We start from the raw sequence: 24,230 nt of genomic DNA on the forward strand, positions 1-24,230 counted from the left end.
CGTCGGACGGTGTGCTGCCTACCTGGCGCTCGAGTCCGACACATCGCTGATCGGGTGGACAGATTACTGGGAGGGGCTGGTGAGGACCCAGCAGTCATGGTGCACATTGGCACAAATGACAAAGTTAGAGGTAGGTGGAAGGTCCTTAAAGATGATTTCAGGGAATTAGGCTGCAAGCTGAAAGCAAGGACCTCCAACGTGGTATTTTCCGAAATACTGCCTGTACCACGTGCCACGCCAGAGAGGCAACGGGAGATTAGGGAGGTTAATAAGTGGCTCAAGAATTGGTGTAGGAAGGAGGGGTTTGGGTTCCTGCAGAACTGGGCCGACTTCTCAGTTGGCTACAGGCTCTACGCTAGGGACGGGCTGCACCTCAATGGGGAAGGTGCAGCTGTGCTGGGGGAGAAAATGGTTAGAAGGTTGGAGGAGTGTTTAAACTAGGGATTGGGGGGGAGGGTATTCATTTTATAGGAGGGGAAGATAGTGCAGATAGAGACCTGGGCACAAATAAGGAAGTTGGGGGTGGCGGTGGCATGGGGGGTGGGGTTAGAACAGTTAGTAATTTAAGAAAGAATAGAGGTACAGAGAGTAACATCAAGTGCATGTATACTAATGCCAGAAGCCTCGCCAACAAAATGGATGAATTAGAACTAATGTTGTTGGAGCATAATTATGACATGGTGGGGATATCTGAAACATGGCTGGATGAGAGCCATGACTGGGCTGTTAACTTGGAGGGCTATAGCCTTTTCAGAAATGACCGTACAGATAAGCGAGGGGGTGGGGTGTGTCTGTATGTAAAATCGACCTTAAAACCCATCCTGCGTGATAATATAGGTGAATCTAATGAAAATGTAGAGTCTCTGTGGGTGGAGATAAGGGGAGGGGGAAAAAATAATAAATTACTGATAGGGGTTTGTTATAAATCTCCAAAACTAATGGAAGCAATGGAGAATATCCTCGTAAAGCAAATAGATGAAGCTGCGACTCAAGGAGAAGTCATTATTATGGGGGACTTCAACTATCCTGAAATAGATTGGGGAACAGAAACCTGCAGTTCCAGCAAAGGTAATCGGTTTTTGACAACTATGAGAGACAATTACCTTTCACAACTGGTTCAGGACCCAACAAGGAGGGGGGCACTGCTAGACCTAATATTAACCAACAGGCCAGACCGCATATCAAATATAAGGGTTGGGGGTCACTTGGGGAATAGTGATCACAAAATAATAAGTTTTCATGTAACCTTTAATAAGATGGGTAGAAGGGGGGTGACAATGACACTAAACTTCAGGAGGGCAAATTTCCAACGGATGAGAGAGGATCTTGGTGCAATTAACTGGGACGATATCCTGAGACACAAAAATACACAAAGAAAATGGGAGACATTTATTAGCATCCTGGATAGGACCTGTGCACAGTATATACCGTATGGGAATAAACATACTAGAAATAGGAGGAAACCAATATGGCTAAATAGAGCTGTAAGGGGCGCAATAAGGGACAAAAAGAAAGCATTTAGAGAATTAAAGGAAGTAGGTAGTGAGGAGGCATTAAATAAATACAGAAAATTAAATACATTCTGTAAAAAGCAAATCAAGGCAGCAAAGATTGAGACAGAGAGACTCATTGCCAGAGAGAGTAAAAATAATCCCAAAATATTCTTTAACTATATAAATAGTAAGAAACTAAAAAATGACAGTGTTGGCCCCCTTAAAAATAGTCTGGGTGAAATGGTGGATGAGGATGAGGAAAAAGCCAATATGCTAAATGACTTTTTTTCATCAGTATTTACAAAAGAAAATCCCATGGCAGCCAATATGACTAGTGATAATAATTCCCCATTAAATGTCACCTGCTTAACCCAGCAGGAAGTACAGCGGCGTCTAAAAATCACTAAAATTGACAAATCTCCGGGCCCGGATGGGATACACCCCCGAGTACTGCAGGAACTAAGTACAGTCATTGATAGACCATTATTTTTAATCTTTAAAGACTCCATAATAACAGGGTCTGTACCACAGGACTGGCGTATAGCAAATGTGGTGCCAATATTCAAAAAAGGGGCAAAAACTGAACTCGGTAATTATAGGTCAGTAAGTTTAACCTCTACTGTGGGTAAAATCCTGGAGGGCATTCTAAGGGATGCTATGCTGGAGTATCTGAAGAGGAATAACCTCATGACCCAGTATCAGCACGGGTTTACTAGGGACCGTTCATGTCAGACTAATTTGATCAGCTTCTATGAAGAGGTAAGTTCCGGACTGGACCAAGGGAACCCAGTGGACGTAGTATATATGGACTTTTCCAAAGCTTTTGATACGGTGCCACACAAAAGGTTGTTACATAAAATGAGAGTAATGGGGATAGGGGAAAATATGTGTAAGTGGGTTGAGAGCTGGCTCAGGGATAGGAAACAAAGGGTGGTTATTAATGGAGCACACTCGGACTGGGTCACGGTTAGCAGTGGGGTACCACAGGGGTCAGTATTGGGCCCTCTTCTTTTTAACATATTTATTAATGACCTTGTAGGGGGCATTCAGAGTAGAATTTCAATATTTGCAGATGACGCTAAACTCTGCAGGGTAATCAATACAGGGGAGGACAATTTTATATTACAGGATGATTTATGTAAACTAGAAGCTTGGGCTGATAAATGGCAAATGAGCTTTAATGGGGATAAATGTAAGGTCATGCACTTGGGTAGAAGTAATAAGATGTATAACTATGTGCTTAATTCTAAAACTCTGGGCAAAACCGTCAATGAAAAAGACCTGGGTGTATGGGTGGATGACAAACTCATATTCAGTGGCCAGTGTCAGGCAGCTGCTACAAAGGCAAATAAAATAATGGGATGTATTAAAAGAGGCATAGATGCTCATGAGGAGAACATAATTTTACCTCTATACAAGTCACTAGTTCGACCACACTTAGAATACTGTGCACAGTTCTGGTCTCCGGTGTATAAGAAAGACATAGCTGAACTGGAGCGGGTGCAGAGAAGAGCGACCAAGGTTATTAGAGGACTGAGGGGTCTGCAATACCAAGATAGGTTATTACACTTGGGGCTATTTAGTTTGGAAAAACGAAGACTAAGGGGTGATCTTATGTTAATGTATAAATATATGAGGGGACAGTACAAAGACCTTTCTGATGATCTTTTTAATCATAGACCTGAGACAGGGACAAGGGGGCATCCTCTACGTCTGGAGGAAAGAAGGTTTAAGCATAATAACAGACGCGGATTCTTTACTGTAAGAGCAGTGAGACTATGGAACTCTCTGCCGTATGATGTTGTAATGAGTGATTCATTAATTAAATTTAAGAGGGGACTGGATACCTTTCTGGAAAAGTATAATGTTACAGGGTATATACACTAGATTCCTTGATAAGGCGTTGATCCAGGGAACTAGTCTGATTGCCGTATGTGGAGTCGGGAAGGAATTTTTTTCCCCATGGTGGAGTTACTCTTTGCCACATGGGGTTTTTTTGCCTTCCCCTGGATCAACATGTTAGGGCATGTTAGGTTAGGCTATGGGTTGAACTAGATGGACTTACAGTCTTCCTTCAACCTTAATAACTATGTAACTATGTAAGTGGGTAAAAATGGCAGCATATTTTGTCCCAATATTTCTACTAAATATAGAAATACCCTATATGTGGCTGTACAGTATTGCTTAGCTATACAGAGACTCGGGAGGGATGGAACTTGATTTGCCTGCTGCAGTGCACATTTTCCAAGAACAGTTTGCGGACTGCAAATTTATACACGCCTTTGGGAATTTATCTAGAGATGTAGTGACGATTTTGACTCCATGGGTGTTTTCCGGAAACATGCAGCAATGAATGTTGCGGAATGAAAATTGCAAACTGCTGTTGTAGTGACCAGTACGTTATAGTGACCAGTACATTATGCCCAATCCGTGCTTCTGGAGACAAGCGCCCGTAAATTAGGCAGGCTCTCATCACTACAGAAATGCCAAACATATGGGTGCTAAATATTGTTTAGGCACACTGGGGCTCAGAAGGGAGGGGGCATTTGGATTTGGGAGCGCAGAATTTGCTGAAAAAAATCAACAGCAGGTGAAGAATTGGTTTTATTTATTTTTTACACCGTTCCTCGTGCGGTGTGTATAGGTGACTTTATTCTCCGGGTCAGTGTGTTTTAACCCCTTCATGACCTTGGGATTTTCCGTTTTTCTGTGTTCTTTTTTCACTCCCCTCCTTCCCAGAGCCATAACTTTTTTATTTTTCCATCAATATGGCCATATGGCCATGTGAGGGCTTATTTTTTGCGGGACGAGTTGTACTTTTGAACGACATCATTAGTTTTACCATGTCGTGTACTAGAAAACGGGGAAAAAATTCCAAGTGCGGTGAAATTGCAAAAAAAGTGCAATCTCACACTTGTTTTTTGATTGGCTTTTACTAGGTTCACTAAATGCTAAAACTGACCTGCCATTATGATTCTCCGGGTCAGTACGAGTCCATAGACACCTAACATGACTAGGTTATTTTTTATCTAAGTGGTAAAAAAAAATTCCAAACTTTTGCTTTTAAAAAAAAAAAAAAAAAAAAAAATTGCGCCATTTTCCGATACCTGTAGTGTCTCCATTTTTCATGATCTGGGGACGGTTGAGGGCTTATTTTTTGCGTGCCGAGCTGGCGTTTTTAATGATAGCATTTTGGTGCAGATACGTTCCTTTGATCGCCCGTTATTGCATTTTAATGCAATGGCGCGGCGACCAAAAAAGCGTAATTCTCGCGTTTCAAATTTTTTTCTCGCTACGCCGTTTAGCGATCAGGTTAATCCTGTTTATTGATAGATCAGGCGATTCTGAATGCGGCGATACCAAATGTGTAGGTTTGATTTTTTTTTTTTTTTTAGTTGATTTATTTTGAATGGGGCGAAAGGGGGGTGATTTAAACATTTATATTTTTTCACATTTTTTTTTTTACTTTTTTTTTTTTTTTTTACTTTTGCCATGCTTCAATAACCTCCATGGGAGTCTAGAAGCTGGCACAACGCGATCGGCTCTGCTACGTAGCAGCGATCATCAGATCGCTGCTATGCAGCAGAAATGCAGGTGTGCTATGAGCGCCGACCACAGGGTGGCGCTCACAGCTGCCAGCGATCAGTAACCATAGAGGTCTCAAGGACCTCTATGGTTACTCTGCAGAAGCATCGCTGACCCCCGATCATGTGACGGGGGTCGGCGATGCGCTCATTTCCGGCCGGAAGCGCCGGTTAAATGCCGCTGACTGCGTTTGACAGCGGCATTTAACTAGTTAATAGCGACGGGTAAATCGCGATTTCACCCGCCGCTATTGCGGGCACATGTCAGCTGTTCAAAACAGCTGACATGTCCCTGCTTTGATGCGGGCTCACCGCCGGAGCCCTGCATCAAAGCGCGGTATCTGACCTCGGACGTACTATCCCGTCCGAGGTCAGAAAGAGGTTAAGCGACACCGGATTTATATCGGGTTTTTATGTTTGGCTGCTGTCACGCCCTAAAATACATTTTTTTTTCAATAACTAGTTTTTGCATCACCATATTTTGAGAGCTATCATTTTTTCATATTTCAGCCAACAGAGTCATGTGAGGTCTTGTTTTTTGCAGGACGAGCTATCGTTTTTATTGGTACCATTTTTAGGCACATGACATTTTTTGATCGCTTTCTATTCAGATTTTTGGGAGGCAGAATGAACAAAAACCAGCAATTCGGGATTTTTTTTTTTTATATATGCAGTTCCCCATGTGGTAAAATTGATAATGCAGCTTTACTCTACAGGTCAGTACGATTACAACGATAGCACATTTATATCAGTTTTGCGCTTTTGTATAATAAAACTATTTTATAGAAAAAATAATTATTTTTGCATCGCTTCATTCTGAGAGCTATCATTTTTTTATTTTTCTGCTGATGGAGCTGTATGGTGGAATAATTTTTTCGAGTCAAGATGACATTTTCAGCGGCACCATGTTAATTTATAATCGTCTTTTTTATCACGTTTTTATTCCACTTTTTGTTCTGTTAAAGAATTGTTTTTGCCTGTGTTTTTTTTTTTTTTTTTTTTTTTTATACGGTGTTCACTGTCGTGATTGGGTAGTAGGACAGTTTTAGAAGTTGTTAATTTAAAAACAAATGTGTGGGCTCCCATGTAATCTTAATAACCAGCAGAGGGAAAGCTGAGGGCTGATAATATTCCGGGAAGGAGCCAATAGCCATGAAGGTTCCCAGCTACTGGCTAGTTTACAGGGGGACCCCAGAAAAAAGTTGACATAGGGTCCCGCTATAAAATCTAATTTGTAAAGGCTAGGCAGATATCTGCGGGCTGATATTATTAGCCTAGGAAGGGGCCATGGATATTGGCCACCTCCCAGACTAAAAACATCAGCTCTCAGATGCCCTAGAAAAGGCACATCAATAAGATGCACCAAATCTGGCACTTAGCCTCGCTCTGCCCTGTAGAGGAGGCAAGTCAGGTAATGGTTGGGGGGGGTTGATGTCACCTTTGTATTGTCAGATGACATCAAGCCCACAGGTTAGTAGTGGAGAGGCGTCTATAAGATGCCTCAATTACTAACCCCATAGTCAGATTGTAAATAAAACACACACACCCAGAATAAAGTCCTTTATTTAAAATAATGACACAGAATCTTTTATTGAATCTAACTTAAACCATACTTACCGAACGCCTAATCCACTGAAGCCAACGTCTCCTGCAATAAAAATAAAATAAAACAGCACAATATTCATCAGTTGTCTGCAGTGATCTCCCTTACGGTACCACCACTGCATGAGAAAGTTCTCACGCAGCGGTGGTGCTCTAAGGGAGAGCACCGGAGCTCATCAGCTGATGAACTCCAGTGAACTCTCTCACGGCAGCTCAGTGCTATACCCTGCGGGAGCAATTACCTCCTGTCAGTGTATCGCCGGTTAGAGCAGTCACATCTCGCGATGTGACTGTTTGACACGTGAGATTGCCGTTGGACGCACTGGATTATGTGGACTATGGCAGACAGGTGAGTGTATGATGGTTTATTATTTTTTATAGGAGACATGGGCATCGGGGATTTGGTGTTAGATGAATATAATGTGTTTCTTATTTTTATTTAAAGGGAAGGTGCCATCAAAAAAATTTTTTCCCAGCGATTGAAAAAATGTCAAGAAATAATGTTTAAATTTCCTTAAAAAATATTATCATTTGTTTATAATTTAGTAAAATATGAAAAATAATTTTAAAAGGTTTGGCATTTCCACTTTTAAACACTAGGGGGAGCAGCTAATGAAATTTGACAAAAACCTAGTGTACAACTAGCTCACATTACTGCACTGCAGTAATTATGGGCGGAGTTTGCTGACATGGTGTGATGTCACTCCTCTCCTCCCCTTCTGGTGTTTGCTAGGGGATGAGAGAGGATAACATTCAGGAACCCAGTGAGCAGCCATTTTATTGGCGACTGCAGAGTTATACTGACAAGTAGACAGTCACCGAGGATGGCAGGCAGCAAGGATTTTGGGAGATATGTGGTGGAGGGAGCAGGGTGACAGCAGCACAGAGTATTTCAGGAGAGCAGTGTGCTGGTCTATGGGTGGGCCCCCTGTTTGGTGCGCGGAGCAGCCAGGGATGTCTTTTATACACATGGATGGACTGTCTGCTCCACAGAAATCCAGGAAACATTTCTGTGGATTGATGGCCTGTTCTGATCCAGACTTTGCATGCAAAGACCCCATTCCCCTCCTCAGATCCTGTCTTCTCCATCCTGTCCTGGCGATGTGTGAAAGTGAGACGACAGGCGCAGTCTGGGGTGACACTGAGAAGGAAATGTAGCTATATAGTAACGATAAAAATGAGACCCCTCTCTTCAGCTGCCTCACCAGCCCTCTCCTGACTGCACCTAACTGGAGGTCACGCTGCCCCTTCTATTACCCCAGACTCGCGTGCAGCTGCTCAACCAGAACCACCCTAGAATGGGTCCCCTTTATGAAGATAATACTGCCATAGTGTTCTCACATAATACCGCCATATATATCAAACATAATACTGTCCTATAGTTCTCACATAATACCATCATATAGATTGCAAATAACGATGCCATAGTGTTCTCACATAATACCAACATATAGATCACACATAATACCGCCATATAGATCACACATAATACCGCCATATAGATCACTCATAATACCGCCATATAGATCACTCATAATACCGCCATATACACTCACCGGCCACTTTATTAGGTACACCTGTCCAACTTCTTGTTAACACTTAATTTCTAATCAGCCAATCACATGGCGGCAACTCAGTGCATTTAGGCATGTAGACATGGTCAAGACAATCTCCTGCAGTTCAAACCGAGCATCAGTATGGGGAAGAAAGGTGATTTGAGTGCCTTTGAACGTGGCATGGTTGTTGGTGCCAGAAGGGCTGGTCTGAGTATTTCAGAAACTGCTGATCTACTGGGATTTTCACGCACAACCATCTCTAGGGTTTACAGAGAATGGTCCGAAAAAGAAAAAAAAATCCAGTGAGCGGCAGTTCTGTGGGCGGAAATGCCTTGTTGATGCCAGAGGTCAGAGGAGAATGGGCAGACTGGTTCGAGCTGATAGAAAGGCAACAGTGACTCAAATCGCCACCCGTTACAACCAAGGTAGGCCTAAGAGCATCTCTGAACGCACAGTGCGTCGAACTTTGAGGCAGATGGGCTACAGCAGCAGAAGACCACACCGGGTACCACTCCTTTCAGCTAAGAACAGGAAACTGAGGCTACAATTTGTACAAGCTCATCGAAATTGGACAGTAGAAGATTGGAAAAACGTTGCTTGGTCTGATGAGTCTCGATTTCTGCTGCGACATTCGGATGGTAGGGTCAGAATTTGGCGTAAACAACATGAAAGCATGGATCCATCCTGCCTTGTATGGAGCATCTTTGGGATGTGCAGCCGACAAATCTGCGGCAACTGTGTGATGCCATCATGTCAATATGGACCAAAATCTCTGAGGAATGCTTCCAGCACCTTGTTGAATCTATGCCACGAAGAATTGAGGCAGTTCTGAAGGCAAAAGGGGGTCCAACCCGTTACTAGCATGGTGTACCTAATAAAGTGGCCGGTGAGTGTAGATCACTCATAATACCGCCATATAGAGCACGCATAATACTGTCCTATAGTTCTCACATAATACCATCATATAGATCACACATAACGGGGGAGAGGAGTGCATAGGAGAGGATTAGATACACAGCTCAGCAGTCAGTATCACACCGGACAGTATTAGATACACAGCTCAGTGAGTATCATACAGGATAGCATTAGATACACAGCTCAGCAGTCAATAGCACACAGGGGAGGATTAGATACACATTTCAGCACAGTAACACACAGAATAGGATTAGATACATGGCTCAGCACACAGTATCACACAGGAGAGGATTAGATACAAGTCTCAGCACAGTATCACACAGGGTAGGATTAGATACACGGCTCAGCAGACAGTATCACACAGGATGGGATTAGATACACGGCTCAGCAAAGTATCACACAGGAGAGGATTAGATACACAGTCAGCACAGTATCACACAGGAGAGGATTAGATACAAGTCTCAGCAGACAGTATCACACAGGAGAGGATTAGATACACAGCTCAGCAGACAGTATCACACAGGAGAGGAGTAGATACACAGCTCAGTTAGTATCACACAGGATAGGATTAGATGCATGGCTCAGCAGACAGTATCACACAGGAGAGGATTACATACACAGTCAGCACAGTAACACACATGGGAGGAGATAACTGCTCAGTCAGCACCACAAAGGATAGGATTAGATTGCCTCTCCCCCACTGATACTTCATGGCTCCCTGCTGAGTCCTTTCTCCCTCCCGTCCTTGGTCTCCTCCTCCTCCTATAACTGCAGTGCTCCTGCGATTATCCTGGGAAGCTGGAGCTCACAGATGCACTGTGAGCTCTAGGAAGATGGCGCTGATCTCCTGCCTCTGCTGTGCTGTGGATGGCTCAGGGGGTGTGGCCAGATCACAGCAGGGAGCAGCTCAATGTAAACTATACGGTCAGACGCCGACCGCAGATCTCTATGCCCAGGGCTGCCGTATTTGCAGAGTGTAAGTGTCGTGCAACTACTAGTGTTGAGCATTCCGATACCGCAAGTATCGGGTATCGGCTGATACTTGCGGGTATCGGAATTCCGATACCGAGATCCGATACTTTTGTGGTATCGGGTATCGGTATCGAAACAACATTAATGTGTAAAAGAAAGAATTAAAATAAAAAATATTGCTATACTCACCTCTCCGACGCAGCCTGCACCTTACCGAGGGAACCGGCAGCGTTCTTTGCTTAAAATGCGCGCTTTTCCTTCCTTCCGTGACGTCACGGCTTCTGATTGGTCGCGCGCCGCCCATGTGGCTGCGACGCGACCAATGACAGCAAGCCGTGACGTAATTTTAGGTCCTTCAGTATTTTAAAATTACGTTCCGGCGTTGTGATTGGTCGCGTCGCGGTCACATGGGCGACGCGACCAATCACAACGCCGGAACGTAATTTTAAAATCCTGAAGGACCTGAAATTACGTCACGGCTTGCTGTGATTGGTTGCGTCGCGGTCACATGGGCGACGCGACCAATCACAACGCCGGAACGTAATTTTAAAATCCTGAAGGACCTAAAATTACGTCACGGCTTGCTGTGATTGGTCGCGTCGCGGCCACATGGGCGGCGCGCGACCAATCACAAGCCGGGACTTCACGTAAGGAAGTTAAAGCGCGAATTTTAAGCAAACAACGCTGCCGGTTCCCTCGGTAAGGTGCAGGCTGCGTCGGAGAGGTGAGTATAGGAATATTTTTTATTTTAATTCTTTATTTTACACATTAATATGGTTCCCAGGGCCTGAAGGAGAGTTTCCTCTCCTTCAGACCCTGGGAACCATCAGGAATACCGTCCGATACATGAGTCCCATTGACTTGTATTGGTATCGGGTATCGGTATCGGATTAGATCCGATACTTTGCCGGTATCGGCCGATACTTTCCGATACCGATACTTTCAAGTATCGGACGGTATCGCTCAACACTAGCAACTACACTTACACTCCTGCAAAGCAAAATGGCGGCGCCCAGTAGCTGAAAAAAAAAATTAATAATAAAAAAAAAAATGTTAAAGTTAGAAAATGTAAATTTGTATTAAAAATAATTGTTTATATAAACAATCATTTTTAATACAAAAAATAAAATGCGGCACCTTCCCTTCAAATATGTATTTAATTATTTTACATGTTTGTGTTTTTTTTTTTTTTTTTTTTTAAGTTTGAGTACAAGCGCCAGCTGACAAGACTACTTCTCCCATCGGAGGCTCCTGCTGTAACTATTATCAGTGACAGTGGCCTTAGCCTGATGGGAGTAGTAGTCTCATCAGCCCATGCCTGCTGACCTGTGGTAAGCGTTTTACCGCAGGTCACAGCTGCGTGTCAGAGTATGTCTGTGCGGTCAAGCAGACATCTGACAGAATGACCCCTCTGGTGCTCTGACCGACGTTATCACTGAACAGTACCACCAGTATCAGTATTCTTAGTGAATTAGCTGGCATAAGGATTCCATAGCGTCTTTGGCCTATTTCCTCGCTGCAAAAACACTGTGAAAATGCACCAAAAAGACACTGTGATAAGAGCTGTAAGGCTGTGTGCACACAGTTACAAATCATAGCCCTGATCATGATCTAACTAACTTTCTAGAGCCTGGTGACCTGGCTGTCATCATGATGACATGGGGTCTCCATTGCAACGATTGGCCCCTCGCGATGACATTGCGGGGGTGCCGATCATAGAACAGAGGGAGCCCCCTCCCTCTGCCTCCCTTCTAAATGCTGCGATTGATATAAACTGCCTGGAGTGGTGCGGGCATTGCTCCTGGCAGTGAGTGCTAGGTGTCAGCTGAACACCCAGCGGCATCGCAGTGACTTATCTATATGTCTAAGGTCGTTAAGTACTTATCAAACTGGATGTATAGATGCAGGGGTTAAGCTCTTCCCTTATTTTGTTGAAATCGCTTTCCTAAAGTTCCAGATTTTTACATTTCCCCTTTTAAATGTTTTATTGAATATTACATTGAAACGTATCATATCATGGTCACTGCTTCCCAAACGCTCCCTGACCTGTAGATCTGAGATTTTATCTGGTCTATGTGACAGGACCAGATCCAGCAGATTACCTCCCCTGGTCGGTTCATCTACCAGCTGAGAGGGAATTGTCCAGAATTGTGGATAAGAACTTGCAGCCTTTAGCACAACCAGAACCTTCTATGTCCTATTGAATGTCTGACTAGTTAAAATCCCCCATAATAAGGACCCTATTATGGTTTGCTGCCTTTTTAATTTGTTGCAGCATTTCGTCTTCTACCTGTATATTAGGAGACTTGTAGCAAACTCCAATTAGCAGCTTTCCATTATTGCCATCCCCATGTCCATTTACCCATAGCGACCCTACATTGTCACAGCGCCCCCAATGTCGTCACTGAGCACAGGGTTTAGGTTAGATTTTACGAATATACACACGCCTCCAGCTTTTCTGTCTTTCCTGTCCTTCCTAAATGTAGTATAGCCCACTGTTTGTTATCCAGTCATGGCTTTCATCCAGCCAGGTTTCTGTAATGCCCACCACATCGTATTCTGTGACGGTCATAAGAGTCTCCAGTTCATCCATTTTTGTTTTGTCTTGCATTTGCCAGCAGACATTCAATACTATTAACACATTAATTGCTTCTACTCTGCTCTCTGCTTTCCTTACATGTTCCAGACCCCTAAATCCTCATTAACCACTATTCTCGCTCTGTCTCCTCTATCTATCCCCTTGTTTGCACAACTACCCTCTCCTCCTCCAGTATTAAAGCTCCTCCATCCGTCTGACCATTTTTCCCCAGCACAGCTGCACCCTCCCTATTGAGGTAGAGCCTGTAGCTGACAGAGAAGTCGGCCCAGTTCTCCATGAACCCAAACCCTTCCTTCCTGCCCCAATTTCTGCGCCACTTATTTATCTCCCTAAGCGCCCACTGTCTTTCTAGTGACACTCGTGGCTCCGGCAGTATTCCTGAAAACCCCACCTTGGAGGTCCTGGACTTCAGCTTCTCTCCTAGTTCCATGTAATCATTTTTAAGGACCTTCCACCTCCCTGTAACTTTGTCATTGGTACGGATGTGCACCATGACCGCTGGGTTTTTCCCAGCCCCACCCAGCAATCTGTCTATCTGAGCACCCAGCAGACAACATACTGTTCGCCATTCACGGTATGGGGGCTCCACCGACATTTTGTGAAAGCCTGGAGCCCCTGTACTTTCATGGTTTGCTTTGCAGTGGACTGTGAGAGAATGTCGGCCGGGGCACATGCTCAGATGGAGAGCTCATCTCCCGAGATCTTGGTGCCGAGACCTCCATTTGTGCATGCGTTGCACCCAGACTCCACCGCAATGTAAACCATGGAAATGGGGGGTCTCGGACTTTCATAAAATGTCGGCGGAGCACCCGCACCACCAAACACCTGCAGTGTCGCACCTCCAAACACCCCCTTATCCCAGCCTGCAGCAACATGCCAGTCTTGCCTCCCCCAGCAGCGACCCTGGGACCCCGCTCCACTGCGGGCCAGTAAGGTATATTCGAATTTTAAGACGCACCCCCAAATTTTGGGGGAAAAAAGGGCATCTTATAATCCGTAAAATACGGTAATGCTTGGTTTATTGAACCTAACAAGGTTAGTTCAGTGTCACACTTTCTATTAAATTAAGATGTCTGATAATAAAATTGTGATCAAGTGTAATATACCCATAATCTTACCCTCAACCCACACAAGTTAAAACTGGTGTTGTCGTGCACATCAGCCTAATATGTCCAGGAACTGTTCTAGCTTTTATGTTCTGTAACTTGCCAGCCACTGGCTTTTAGATGGTGTTTCCTGTTTTATCAGCAATCTGCCAGCACTACAAGTGCTGGGGCTTCCGTTCTGTAAACATAGCAATAATTGACATAAAAGTGTTAGCTTGGTGTCAGTTTTCAATACCTTTTAATGACTGGTAATAAAATTGGTGATCAGGTGTAAACCATTTTACTTTCTCTCTCTTTTAGGCTTCACGGGCTCAAATACTGGACAAAGCTACAGAATATATACAGTATATGAGAAGGAAAAATCACACACATCAGCAAGACATCGATGACCTAAAGAGACAAAATGCTCTATTAGAACAACAAGGTATGACTGCATCTGAGTGTCCGCCTCTAGTAGACACACATGTCAGAAATGCTGCACATCAGAGCGCATGTTCACTCTGTGGGCACCATTAGAGTCTATGTTCTTTGGCGTACACGCCTGAATCCCATTTTGGGGGGTGGGGGTTCGGACGCAAACCCTGACAGGACCAACAAATGGGTGGTAAAAATTAAAGTTTCAAAAAATTATAAAAATATATATTTTTAAAATAATAAGCCAAAAAAGAATACAATGTTACACCAATAAATATGTATATTTATGTAAAAATAAACAAAGTACACACATTTGGTATTGTCGCATCCAGGACAACCCAAACTATAAAGCTCATGGTAGTTAACCCCTTTAATAAAAAAAAGTGACAAAGAACTATGGTTTTTCATCATACTGCCAAAGAATTGGAATAAAAAGAGAACAAAACGATGAAAGGAAATAAAAATTGTAAGGCCGGGATCACACACAGCGAGATACGGCCGAGTCTCGCAGGTTAAAACCCTGCTCTGGCACCGGCACTCCAGAGCGGAGCGTGCAGCTGCACAGCAATACATGGAGCTGCACGCTCCGCTCCGTAGTGCCATCGCCAGAGCTTGGTTTTAACCTGGGAGACTCGGCCGTATCTCGCTGTGTGTGATCCCGGCCTTACACTGAAAATGTTATCTTGTTGCAAAAAAAAAAAAAAAAAGCCCCATACAGCTCCATCAGCGGAGAAATAAAAGTTATAGCTCTCAGAATAAAGCGATGCAAAAATATGTTTCTATAACATTGTATTTATTGTGTAAAAGCGCCAAAACATAAAGTGTACATCTGGTATTTCTGTAATCATATTGACGCGAAGAATAAAGCCGTCTAATCAATTTTACCATATGGTGAACGGTATTAAACAAATAAGTCCTGAATTACCAGGTTTTGTTAATTCTGCCTCCCAAAAAATCAGAAAAGAAAGCAATCACAATATGTAATGTGCCCAAAAATGGTACCAATAAAAACGACAACTCGTCACGCCAAAAAAAGCCCTTATGTGACTCTGTGGTCCAAAATATGGAAAAATTATAGCTCTCGAAGTATGGAAATGCAAAACAACGTGTTTTTTATGTTGAGAGAGCATTTTTTTTAGTGTTAACAGCAGCCAAACATACAAAACCAATATAAATTGTATCGTTTTAATCGCACCGACAACGAAGAGTAAAGTCGTCTAATCACTTATACCACACCGCACTAGGAACTGCAGAAAAAATAAATAAAACCAATTCTTCACATGCTGTTGATTTTTTTTTCATTCTCCCTCCCAATGATCACAGTAAGGCTCGGCTCACATTTATCCTGCGCATTGCGCTGAGCGCTTACACCGTGGTTTTCCATTTAATTCTCTGACATACATGATTCATACGGAACCTCCTGCTGAAGATTCCCTATAATGAGGCAGATGGACACAATGTGGACGCTGTCTGACCTGTGATTTGGCGGTGTGTACAAAAGCGCGGTCCGCCACAGCTTTGAGGCCAAACGGAGTCCGGATTGCCTCTGCTGCATCGTTAGTGAATAGATTTATTGTGGGTCTGAACCCAGTGTTACAGAGATTTAGATAGAAGCCTCAGTATAAGTGCTCAACGTAGTGCTTGGGATAACTGTGAACTGATCCAAAATGTTCTTTAACCCAAATCGCCAGAAAAAAAAAATTCAACTCAACCCACAAAAATCGAGTCCCCAATCTTGTCCGTTACCTGTTAACATTAATGTAGGGGGTGTCCAAGTTACTGGTAGCACAAAGGCTCTGGAAAAGCAGTAAGGCTACCACTAAAGGAAATCCAGCGAAATCTGTTCTCCCAAATCCCAATGTCTTCCTCAGTTCTGAGTTTCACAATGGGCTTGAACCGTAGTTAGCATCCATATGTATGACATTAACGTAGTGAGGAGAGCCCAAGCTGGTCGCAATGTATGGGCACTACAGTTGCAGATTTGGAATTTTGACTCTGCAGCTTTCGCTAGGTGCTTATTTCTGTTAGATGCCCATAGAGTCAAAATCGTCACTGCACCCATAGGTGAATTCCCTGAGGGGTGTAAATTCAAATAAGGGCTTAGTTAAGGGGGGGTCATTGTTTAGGCTCATCGGTGGCTCTGTCATATAGCGCTTCCTTCCCTCCTGAGCCCTTCCATGTGGCTGAAACAGTACTGTACAGCCAGGTATGGGGTGTTGCCATGTTCAGGAGAAATTGTAACTAATTATTGGACTTTTTTTTACCTATTTTTCCCTCATGAAAATGAAAAAATTGGGAGTAAACAGTATTTCTTTCTCGCTTCATTGGGGGACACAGGTAACCATGGGTGTATGCTGTTGTCACTAGGAGGCTGACACTATGCAAATAAAGAAGTAACTCCTTCCCGGCTGTATACACCCTCCGACAGGCACCAGGCAACTCAGTTTTTGCTTAGTGTCTGTAGAAGGCGGACCTGGATCTAACCCCAGATCCGCATTTCTTTTACAGGGATTTGTTTTGTTTATTAACTTCTTTCCTTTCTTTTTCAGATTTTTCCTTCAGGTAACAGGGTGCAGTTTTCTCACCCTGATTTCCCCACTTTGAGCGACCGAGAGAGCAGTGTGGTATCACCGACATCGCACCCTCTCGGACCCGCTGGGCAGGACTTTGTCCCCTTTCGGGTGTTCAGGTTGACCCTTTTTCGGTGGCTAGTCCTGCCCGTTACCCCTCCTCATCCCTCTCCTCTGAGAGGAAGACGGCGGTCACTTCCAGTGACCCTCTCCCCCTGGTTAGGGGCCGACGCCGTCTTCTGCGCCGGAGAGTTCGTGGCGCGGGAAGGAGGACTTCTTCCAGGACCCTCTAGTCTACAAGGGATCCTGATGGTTCCTCATCTCCAGGTAAGGGATCTTCAATCAACAAAGCCCCCCCCGCTCCCCTTCCTTCCCTCACCCTGCCCGGCAGCTTTCTCCATATAGCTTACCAGGCTTCCCCTGTGATAGGAGAGAGGGTCGCTTTTTCTGGCGCTGGGACGCGCTAAACCGCGGGGAAAGGCTTCACATAAACGCCGGCATTCTTTCCCTCCTTTTTATTTAAACTTGCAGGCGCGCGCCCGCCATTTTTTTTCTGTCTCTCCCGGCTTTTCTCCTCCTTTGGCGCTTGATCGCCCTCTGGTGGCGGCCGGCATTTTTTTTACCGCTTCCTGCTCCCTGTCAGCGTCTGTTCACCGCGTGGGACGGAAGTTTTTCGGGGGAACACAGGCACCTGCGGCTGCCGCTGTCACTGTTTTTTTCGGCAGGCTCAGCGCTACTGCTCTCTCGGGGTCTACGCCTCCCGGCAGTACTTCTCCGCTCCAGGACAAGGTAATATCCACCTATGTCCGACCCCACCCCGGCCTTTGCCACTACGGCCATCCATTACGCCTGCGCTCACTGTAAGAAAAAGTGGGCCTCAGGTCAGCCGTCACCCTTCTGCCTATCCTGCGTTCCTCCCATCATGTCAGCCCCTCAAGAAGCTCCTAGGTCCCGGGATGAGTGCACCCCCCCTCCCCCGGAGTGGGCTGTTGCAATGTCTCAATCAGTGTCCGACCTGACTAAGGTTTCTCAGTCCCTGGTCCAGGCACTTGAACGTATCCCGCTTCTCTAATGCCACCAGTGCCACGAACGCCTCACACGGCGATTCGCTCGCACCTGTCCTAGACCCTCACAGAGGCAGACCGGACAAAAGAGACAGAAAACGGACCTTATCTAGATCCTCGTCCAGTTCCCTGGACGGGATTCCCCTATCTGCCCGTTCCCCCTCCTCGCAGGCGGACGTCAGGTCTGATCTATCCTCTCAGTCGCGGAATCTGACTCTGATGCATATCAGAATTCCGAAACACAGGAGATGGTTGATAGCCTTATTTCGGCTATCATTCAGACGCTTGATCTTAAGGAGGATAAAGCGAGCTCTCAGGATGTCTCCGTTGCATTTTAATGGATTAAACGTCCTTCTAGGTTTTTTCCTAATCACAGGGAGTTCAACAACACTACCTCTACACACTGGGAAAACCCTGGCAGGCGTTTCCCTGGCAGGAAACGGCTTGACGTGTTATACCCTTTTCACTCTGACCTTGTCTCCAAATGGTCCGAGTCTCCTAAGGTTGACCCGCCCGTCTCCAGGCTATCCTCGCAGACGGTTCTGTCTATCCCGGACACGGCTTCCCTTAAGGACCCCACGAACAGGCAAATCGAGGCATTAGCAAAATCGGCATTTGAGGCTTCCGGAGCCTCCCTTTGCCCTAGTTTCGCCTCGTCCTGGGTAGCCAATGCTGTGTCAGCCTGGGCCAAAACCCTGTGCAGGGGCATTTTGGCCTCTGCTCCTGCTGAGGAACTGTCTGATTTGGCGGATCAGATATCTCACGCAGGAAAATGCCTCCCTTGATGCAGCGGCCTGCTCCACCAGGGCTAACAGCAACATTGTGGCCATTCGCCGGATTCTCTGGCTAAAAGCGTAGAACGCAGATCCCGCTTCTAAAAAATCCCTCACTGGTCTGCTCTTCCAGGGTTCTAGACTCTTCGGCACACAGCTGGATCAAATGATCTCGGACGCTACGGGTGGTAAGAGTACCTCCTTACCCCAGTCCAAGCCTAAACGTCCCTTCAACAGGAGGGGCCCCCAGTCCTTTCGTCCCTTTCGGTCCTTCGCCTCCTCAGGAAACCCCAACCAGGACCGTTCTTCCTTACAAGGGGACCGAAGGAAACCTTCTTTCAGGCCTCCACCGCGCTGGAGAGCTAAGAGCCACCCCCGCAAGACCCATCTGGATCTCGGGGCCACAGGTTCTCTAATAAATGACGGGTCGCCCCCACCTGGAAATCCCTACAGGGTGGGAGGCCGACTTCTCCTGTTCTCAGAGGTGTGGCTATCGGTAGTCGACGACGCCTGGGTCAGGGAGATCGTCACTTCGGGCTGCAAGTTAAAATTTTCTTCGCCCCCAGGAAGACGTTTCCTGCTCTCTCGTCCTCCCAAACAGCCCTCCCACCTTTCAGGACTTCTCTAGGCCGTCGTGTCGCTCCTCGCCTCAGGAGTCGTAGTTCCGGTGCCTCATCGCGAGAGGTTTTTGGGTTTTTACTCAAACCTGTTCGTGGTTCCAAAAAAGGACGGTTCTCTCCGTCCAATTTTGGATCTCAAGCGGCTGAACCGCCATCTCCGGATTCGGCGTTTCAGGATGGAATCTCTACGCTCGGTGATCGCGTTCATGGAACCAGGAGAGTTTCTGTGTTCCGTGGATATCCGAGATGCGTACCTTCACGTCCCTATTTGCGTACGACATCAGAGATTCCTCCGGTTCGCGATCCAGGGTCATCACTATCAGTTCACGGCCCTCCCTTTTGGTCTGGCGTCTGCGCCCAGGGTCTTTACGAAGGTCATGGCAGCTGTCATGGCCATCCTACGTTCAAAGGGGATTCTGGTAATCCCATACCTCGACGACCTCTTGATCAAGGGTTCGTCCCGTCGGGATTGCAGCCAGAGCCTCCAGCTTACTCTGGACACACTTCTTCGCCTCGGCTGGATAATCAATTACCAGAAGTCTTCCCTGATTCCATCTAAGCGGCTGGAGTTCCTGGGCATGGAATTCGACACCTCTCCGGCTCAGGTCTTTCTTCCCAAAGAGAAGTTCCTTTCTCTTCGTCGGGCGGTCATGGCACTAAAGAGCCCGAATCCTCCGTCTCTCCGCCTTGCCATGAGGGTTCTGGGAAAAATGGTCGCCTCCTTGGAAGCGGTCCCCTATGCCCAGTTCCACTCTCGTCCCCTCCAGCTGGCCCTTCTGTCGGCCTGGGACAGGAATCCACTTTCCCTGGATCGCCTGTTTCGCCTCTCCCCCAGAGTGAAACAGTCTCTCTCTTGGTGGACACTGTCCACCTCCATTCTGCGTGGGAGGTCATTTCTCCCTCCCCGCTGGCAGGTGATCACCACGGACGCCAGTCTCCAAGGTTGGGGAGCAGTTTTTCTCCACCTCACGGCCCAGGGCCGCTGGACTGCTCAGGAGGCGCGCCTCCCTATCAACCTCTTGGAAATCAGAGCCATCTTCCTAGCCCTCATCCGCTGGGAGTCTCTCCTTTCAGGGCAACCGGTCCGCATTCAGTCGGACAACGCCACGGCCATGGCTTACATAAACCATCAGGGAGGGACTCACAGCACACAAGTCATGGCGGAAGTGGCAAAAATTCTGCGTTGGGCGGAGGATCACGTTCCCTCTCTGTCAGCCCTCCACATCCCAGGGGTGGACAATTGGGAAGCCGACTTTCTCAGTCGCCAGGGCATCGTGGCGGACGAGTGGTCTCTTCTTCCCGCAATCTTCAGCCAGATTTGCCAGCGGTGGGGCGTCCCAGACGTCGACTTGATGGCCTCCCGGGCAAACCACAAGGTTCCACAGTACGTCTCCAGATCTCGGGATCCGATGGCCGTCGGATGCGACGCACTCATGATCCCGTGGACTCAGTTCCAGATGCCCTATCTGTTCCCACCCCTCCCCTTGATCCCAAGGGTCGTAAAAAAGATCAAGACAGAAGGGGACCCCGCACTCTTAGTAGCTCCAGATTGGCCTCGCAGGGCCTGGTTTGCGGAACTGGTGAACATGCTATCGGACGTTCCGTGGAGGCTTTCGGATCGTCCAGACCTTCTTTCGCAGGGGCCCGTCTTCCACCCGAATTCTCGGTCTCTGAATTTAACGGTATGGCCGTTGAGGCCGCGGTCCTGAAAGACGCGGGTTTTTCTCATAGCGTCATCCAGACTATGATAAGGGTGAGAAAACCGGCTTCCTCGCATATTTATCACAGGTGTTGGAAGGCCTTTTTCCGGTGGTGTCAGGACAACAATCTGTTTCCTATGACCTTTTCCCTTCCATCTCTTCTCAGTTTCCTTCAAGTGGGTCTAGATTCGGGTCTTTCCCTTAGCACCTTGAAGGGTCAGATTTCCGCTCTGTCCATTCTATTTCAAAGAGACCTGGCCTCCCTGCCTCAGGTGCTAACCTTCATCCAGGGGGTCGCTCATATAGCTCCCCCTTATCGTCGTCCTGTCGAGCCTTGGGACCTCAACCTCGTTTTGGACGCCTCCAGCGTGCGCCCTTTGAACTGATTCAGGACATTTCCTTCTCGTTTCTATCCTGGAAGGTGGCCTTTTTGGTCACCATCATCTCCATTAGAAGAGTGTCGGAGCTGGCGGCCTTATCCTGTCTTTCTCATTTCTAGTCCTGCATCAGGACAAAGTGGTTCTTCATCCGGTTCCTTCCTTTCTACCAAAGGTGGTTTTGGCTTTTCACATCAATGAGGACATTGTCCTCCCTTCCTTGTGCCCTTCCCCAGTTCATCCCTTGGAGAAATCTCTTCACAAGTTGGATGTGGTCAGGGCTATCCAAATTTATCTCGCCAGAACTGCCTCTTTTCGTCGGGCCGATTCTCTATTCATCGTCTCGGAAGGGCGGCGAAAGGGGCTCCCCGCCTCCAAGTCCACAATTGCTTGTTGGATCTGTTCGGCGGTTCTGGAGGCATACCGTGTTTAAGACAAACGGCCTCCGTCGGGAGTGAGGGCTCACTCTACCCGGGCTGTGGGAGCTTCCTGGGCAGTTCGTCACCAAGCTTCAGCCTCGCAGGTTTGCAAGGCCGCAACGTGGTCATCCATTCACACCTTTGTCAAATTCTACAAGGTGCATACTCAGGCTTCTGCGGATGCGAGCCTGGGTAGGAGGATACTGCAGGCGGCGGTTTCTAACCGGCCGACCTAACTCCTCTTTTTTCTGCAAAATATCCCACCCTAGGGACTGCTTTTGGACGTCCCATGGTTACCTGTGTCCCCCAATGAAGCGAGAAAGAAAGAGGGATTTTTGGTTCTTACCGTAAAATCTCTTTCTTGGAGCCTTCATTGGGGGACACAGCACCCTCCCTTGAAGTTGTACCGTGTTGGCCAATTGGCCGTTGTTGTGGGTTGGTACATAGGTTGAGTTTTATATTACCTTTTCCTACTACTGCTTTTGCACCAACTGAGTTGCCTGGTGCCTGTCGGAGGGTGTATACTGCCGGGGAGGAGTTACTTTTTCTTTATTTGCATAGTGTCAGCCTCCTAGTGACAACAGCATACACCCATGGTTACCTGTGTCCCCCAATGAAGGCTCCAAGAAAGAGATTTTACGGTAAGAACCAAAAATCCCTCTTTTAGTGATAAAAATGTAATTATTTTTTCTTCACCACCCAATAGTATAGAATTTTGTGACATACCTGTGGTGTCAATATGATTGCAGTCCCAGATGAAGTAATTGAAGAGTTGTAGTTTGTAAAATGTTTATTTATGGGGGCTTATGCTGTTCTGGCATCTCCGAGGCTCTGCCAATGTGACATGGCATCCACAAATCATTATAGCAATGTTTGCACTCCATTATGGCACTTTTCCCTTTCCCCTATGACCGCACCATACGAGAGAGAGAGGATCCACCCATCAAGGATAGGAACCTACTGAATAGAATAGATTGAACCTCTCCCTTGCATCAGTTGGTTTCCTGTCCTTGAGGAAACCTGTATCTGAAGGCCAGGCGCGGAAAAGGAACAGAAGGAGGTTACCCAGAGCCGGCTTGGTTGCCTGGAAGAACGGCTCCTTTCCTGTAGCGCCAGTGTCTGGTCTTGGATGTGCTGTTGCTGGTCAAGTGGGGACTCATGCGGACACAAGTGACAAAGACTTTCCACGTGTCTGTCCGCCACTGTCGTCTCGGGTCTGCACATGCACGTGGTGCTCTGCAAGTGGCACACCATGATGATGAGCGAGCTGGTGACTTTTGACCCGAAGTGGTAGTTTCAGTTTTGGAGGTCTAGAGGAGGCAGGAGGAGATGCTGTGGCCGGTCCCTCATTTAAAAATGGGGTCTGACCGCTAAAGAGTGAGTTTGCTCCAGCTCTTTTCTCCTCTATAGTCATGGATGAACAGAAGCAGTTACAACTGCGTCAGAGTAGGCCCATCAGTAGCAGTCACCTGAGTGACAGAAGAAGTGACAATAAGGCCAGCCAGAGAAGCAGAGTGGATCATGGATCTTCTGCCTCATGGGGAAAACAATTGTATGATTTGATCCCAGCCTCTGAATCCCGTACCTTTACTAAGCAACTAAGTGGTGAGTGATCTTCGTGAATGTCCACCATGTTAATTGGGCCCTTTTTTCTAGTTATTTAATTACTAGGAAAGGCTGAAGAAATGCAGCGCAAAAGGTGAATGTGGATCTGATACTTCTTCCTCAACCTTTGATGGCAGTGCAGGGGGTAGGCTGTGCTTCCATGTAGAAGACACGGATGGATTGGTTAAGACTGTAAGGGCTGCTATGGGCATTATAGATGCTAAAAACCCCAAATCAATGCAAGATATTATGTTTGGAGGATTAGAGCAGAAGAAGAGGTGTACATTGTACATGATGATCTGTATGGAGAAACTGGGTGTCCAACTCAAGGATAATGTCTGAGGGAAAAGATCCTGTCCAATCTGCCATTGTTGCAGGGAGCCACAGCCTTTTTTGCAGATGCATCGGCAGACTCGGAAAGACTGGCAGCCAAGTCAGCGGGCTTCTCGAACGCGCTATGGCTCAAATGTTGTCAGAGGGATGTTCTGTCTAAGACCAAGCTATGTTTCATTCCTTGTGATGGAGAGTATCTTGTAGTATTTGGTCAGGTCCTGGACGACATCCTGGACAAGGCTTGTGATAAGAAGGGGTTCCCAAGTTTGTCCTTCCCTCAGTATAATAAGTCCTTTCGGAAAAATAGGCATGCCCGGAGAAATACTCCCAGGGGACCAATAGACATGGGAGGATAATAGAGGATGTATGTTGGCGGTTCCTCTTCTGGTGGAGAGGATGGGGAGGAAGTTTTCACAGTAACGCCATATTCCAGGTAGGAGCAAGGCCTTTCATCTTTCTCCCGGCCTGGACAAGAATTTTTATCCAATGGCTGGATTCTAGGTATAGTTTCAGCTCCTAGGTTCGAAC

General features: G+C 46.5%; 1 protein-coding gene across 1 annotated transcript in view; it reads left to right on the forward strand.

Annotated features, from left to right (window-relative positions):
• The window catches only part of MAX (MYC associated factor X), a 74,788-nt gene that overhangs the window by 38,884 nt on the left and 11,674 nt on the right, over window positions 1–24,230 (forward strand). Inside the window, exon 3 of the mRNA XM_077256980.1 lies at window positions 14,128–14,251. Within this exon, the coding sequence (XP_077113095.1) occupies window positions 14,128–14,251 (124 nt within the window). The remainder of the gene's footprint in view (window positions 1–14,127; window positions 14,252–24,230) is intronic.

Source organism: Ranitomeya variabilis, chromosome 1, assembly GCF_051348905.1.
Source record: "Ranitomeya variabilis isolate aRanVar5 chromosome 1, aRanVar5.hap1, whole genome shotgun sequence".
NCBI classification, from domain to species: Eukaryota; Metazoa; Chordata; class Amphibia; order Anura; family Dendrobatidae; genus Ranitomeya; species Ranitomeya variabilis.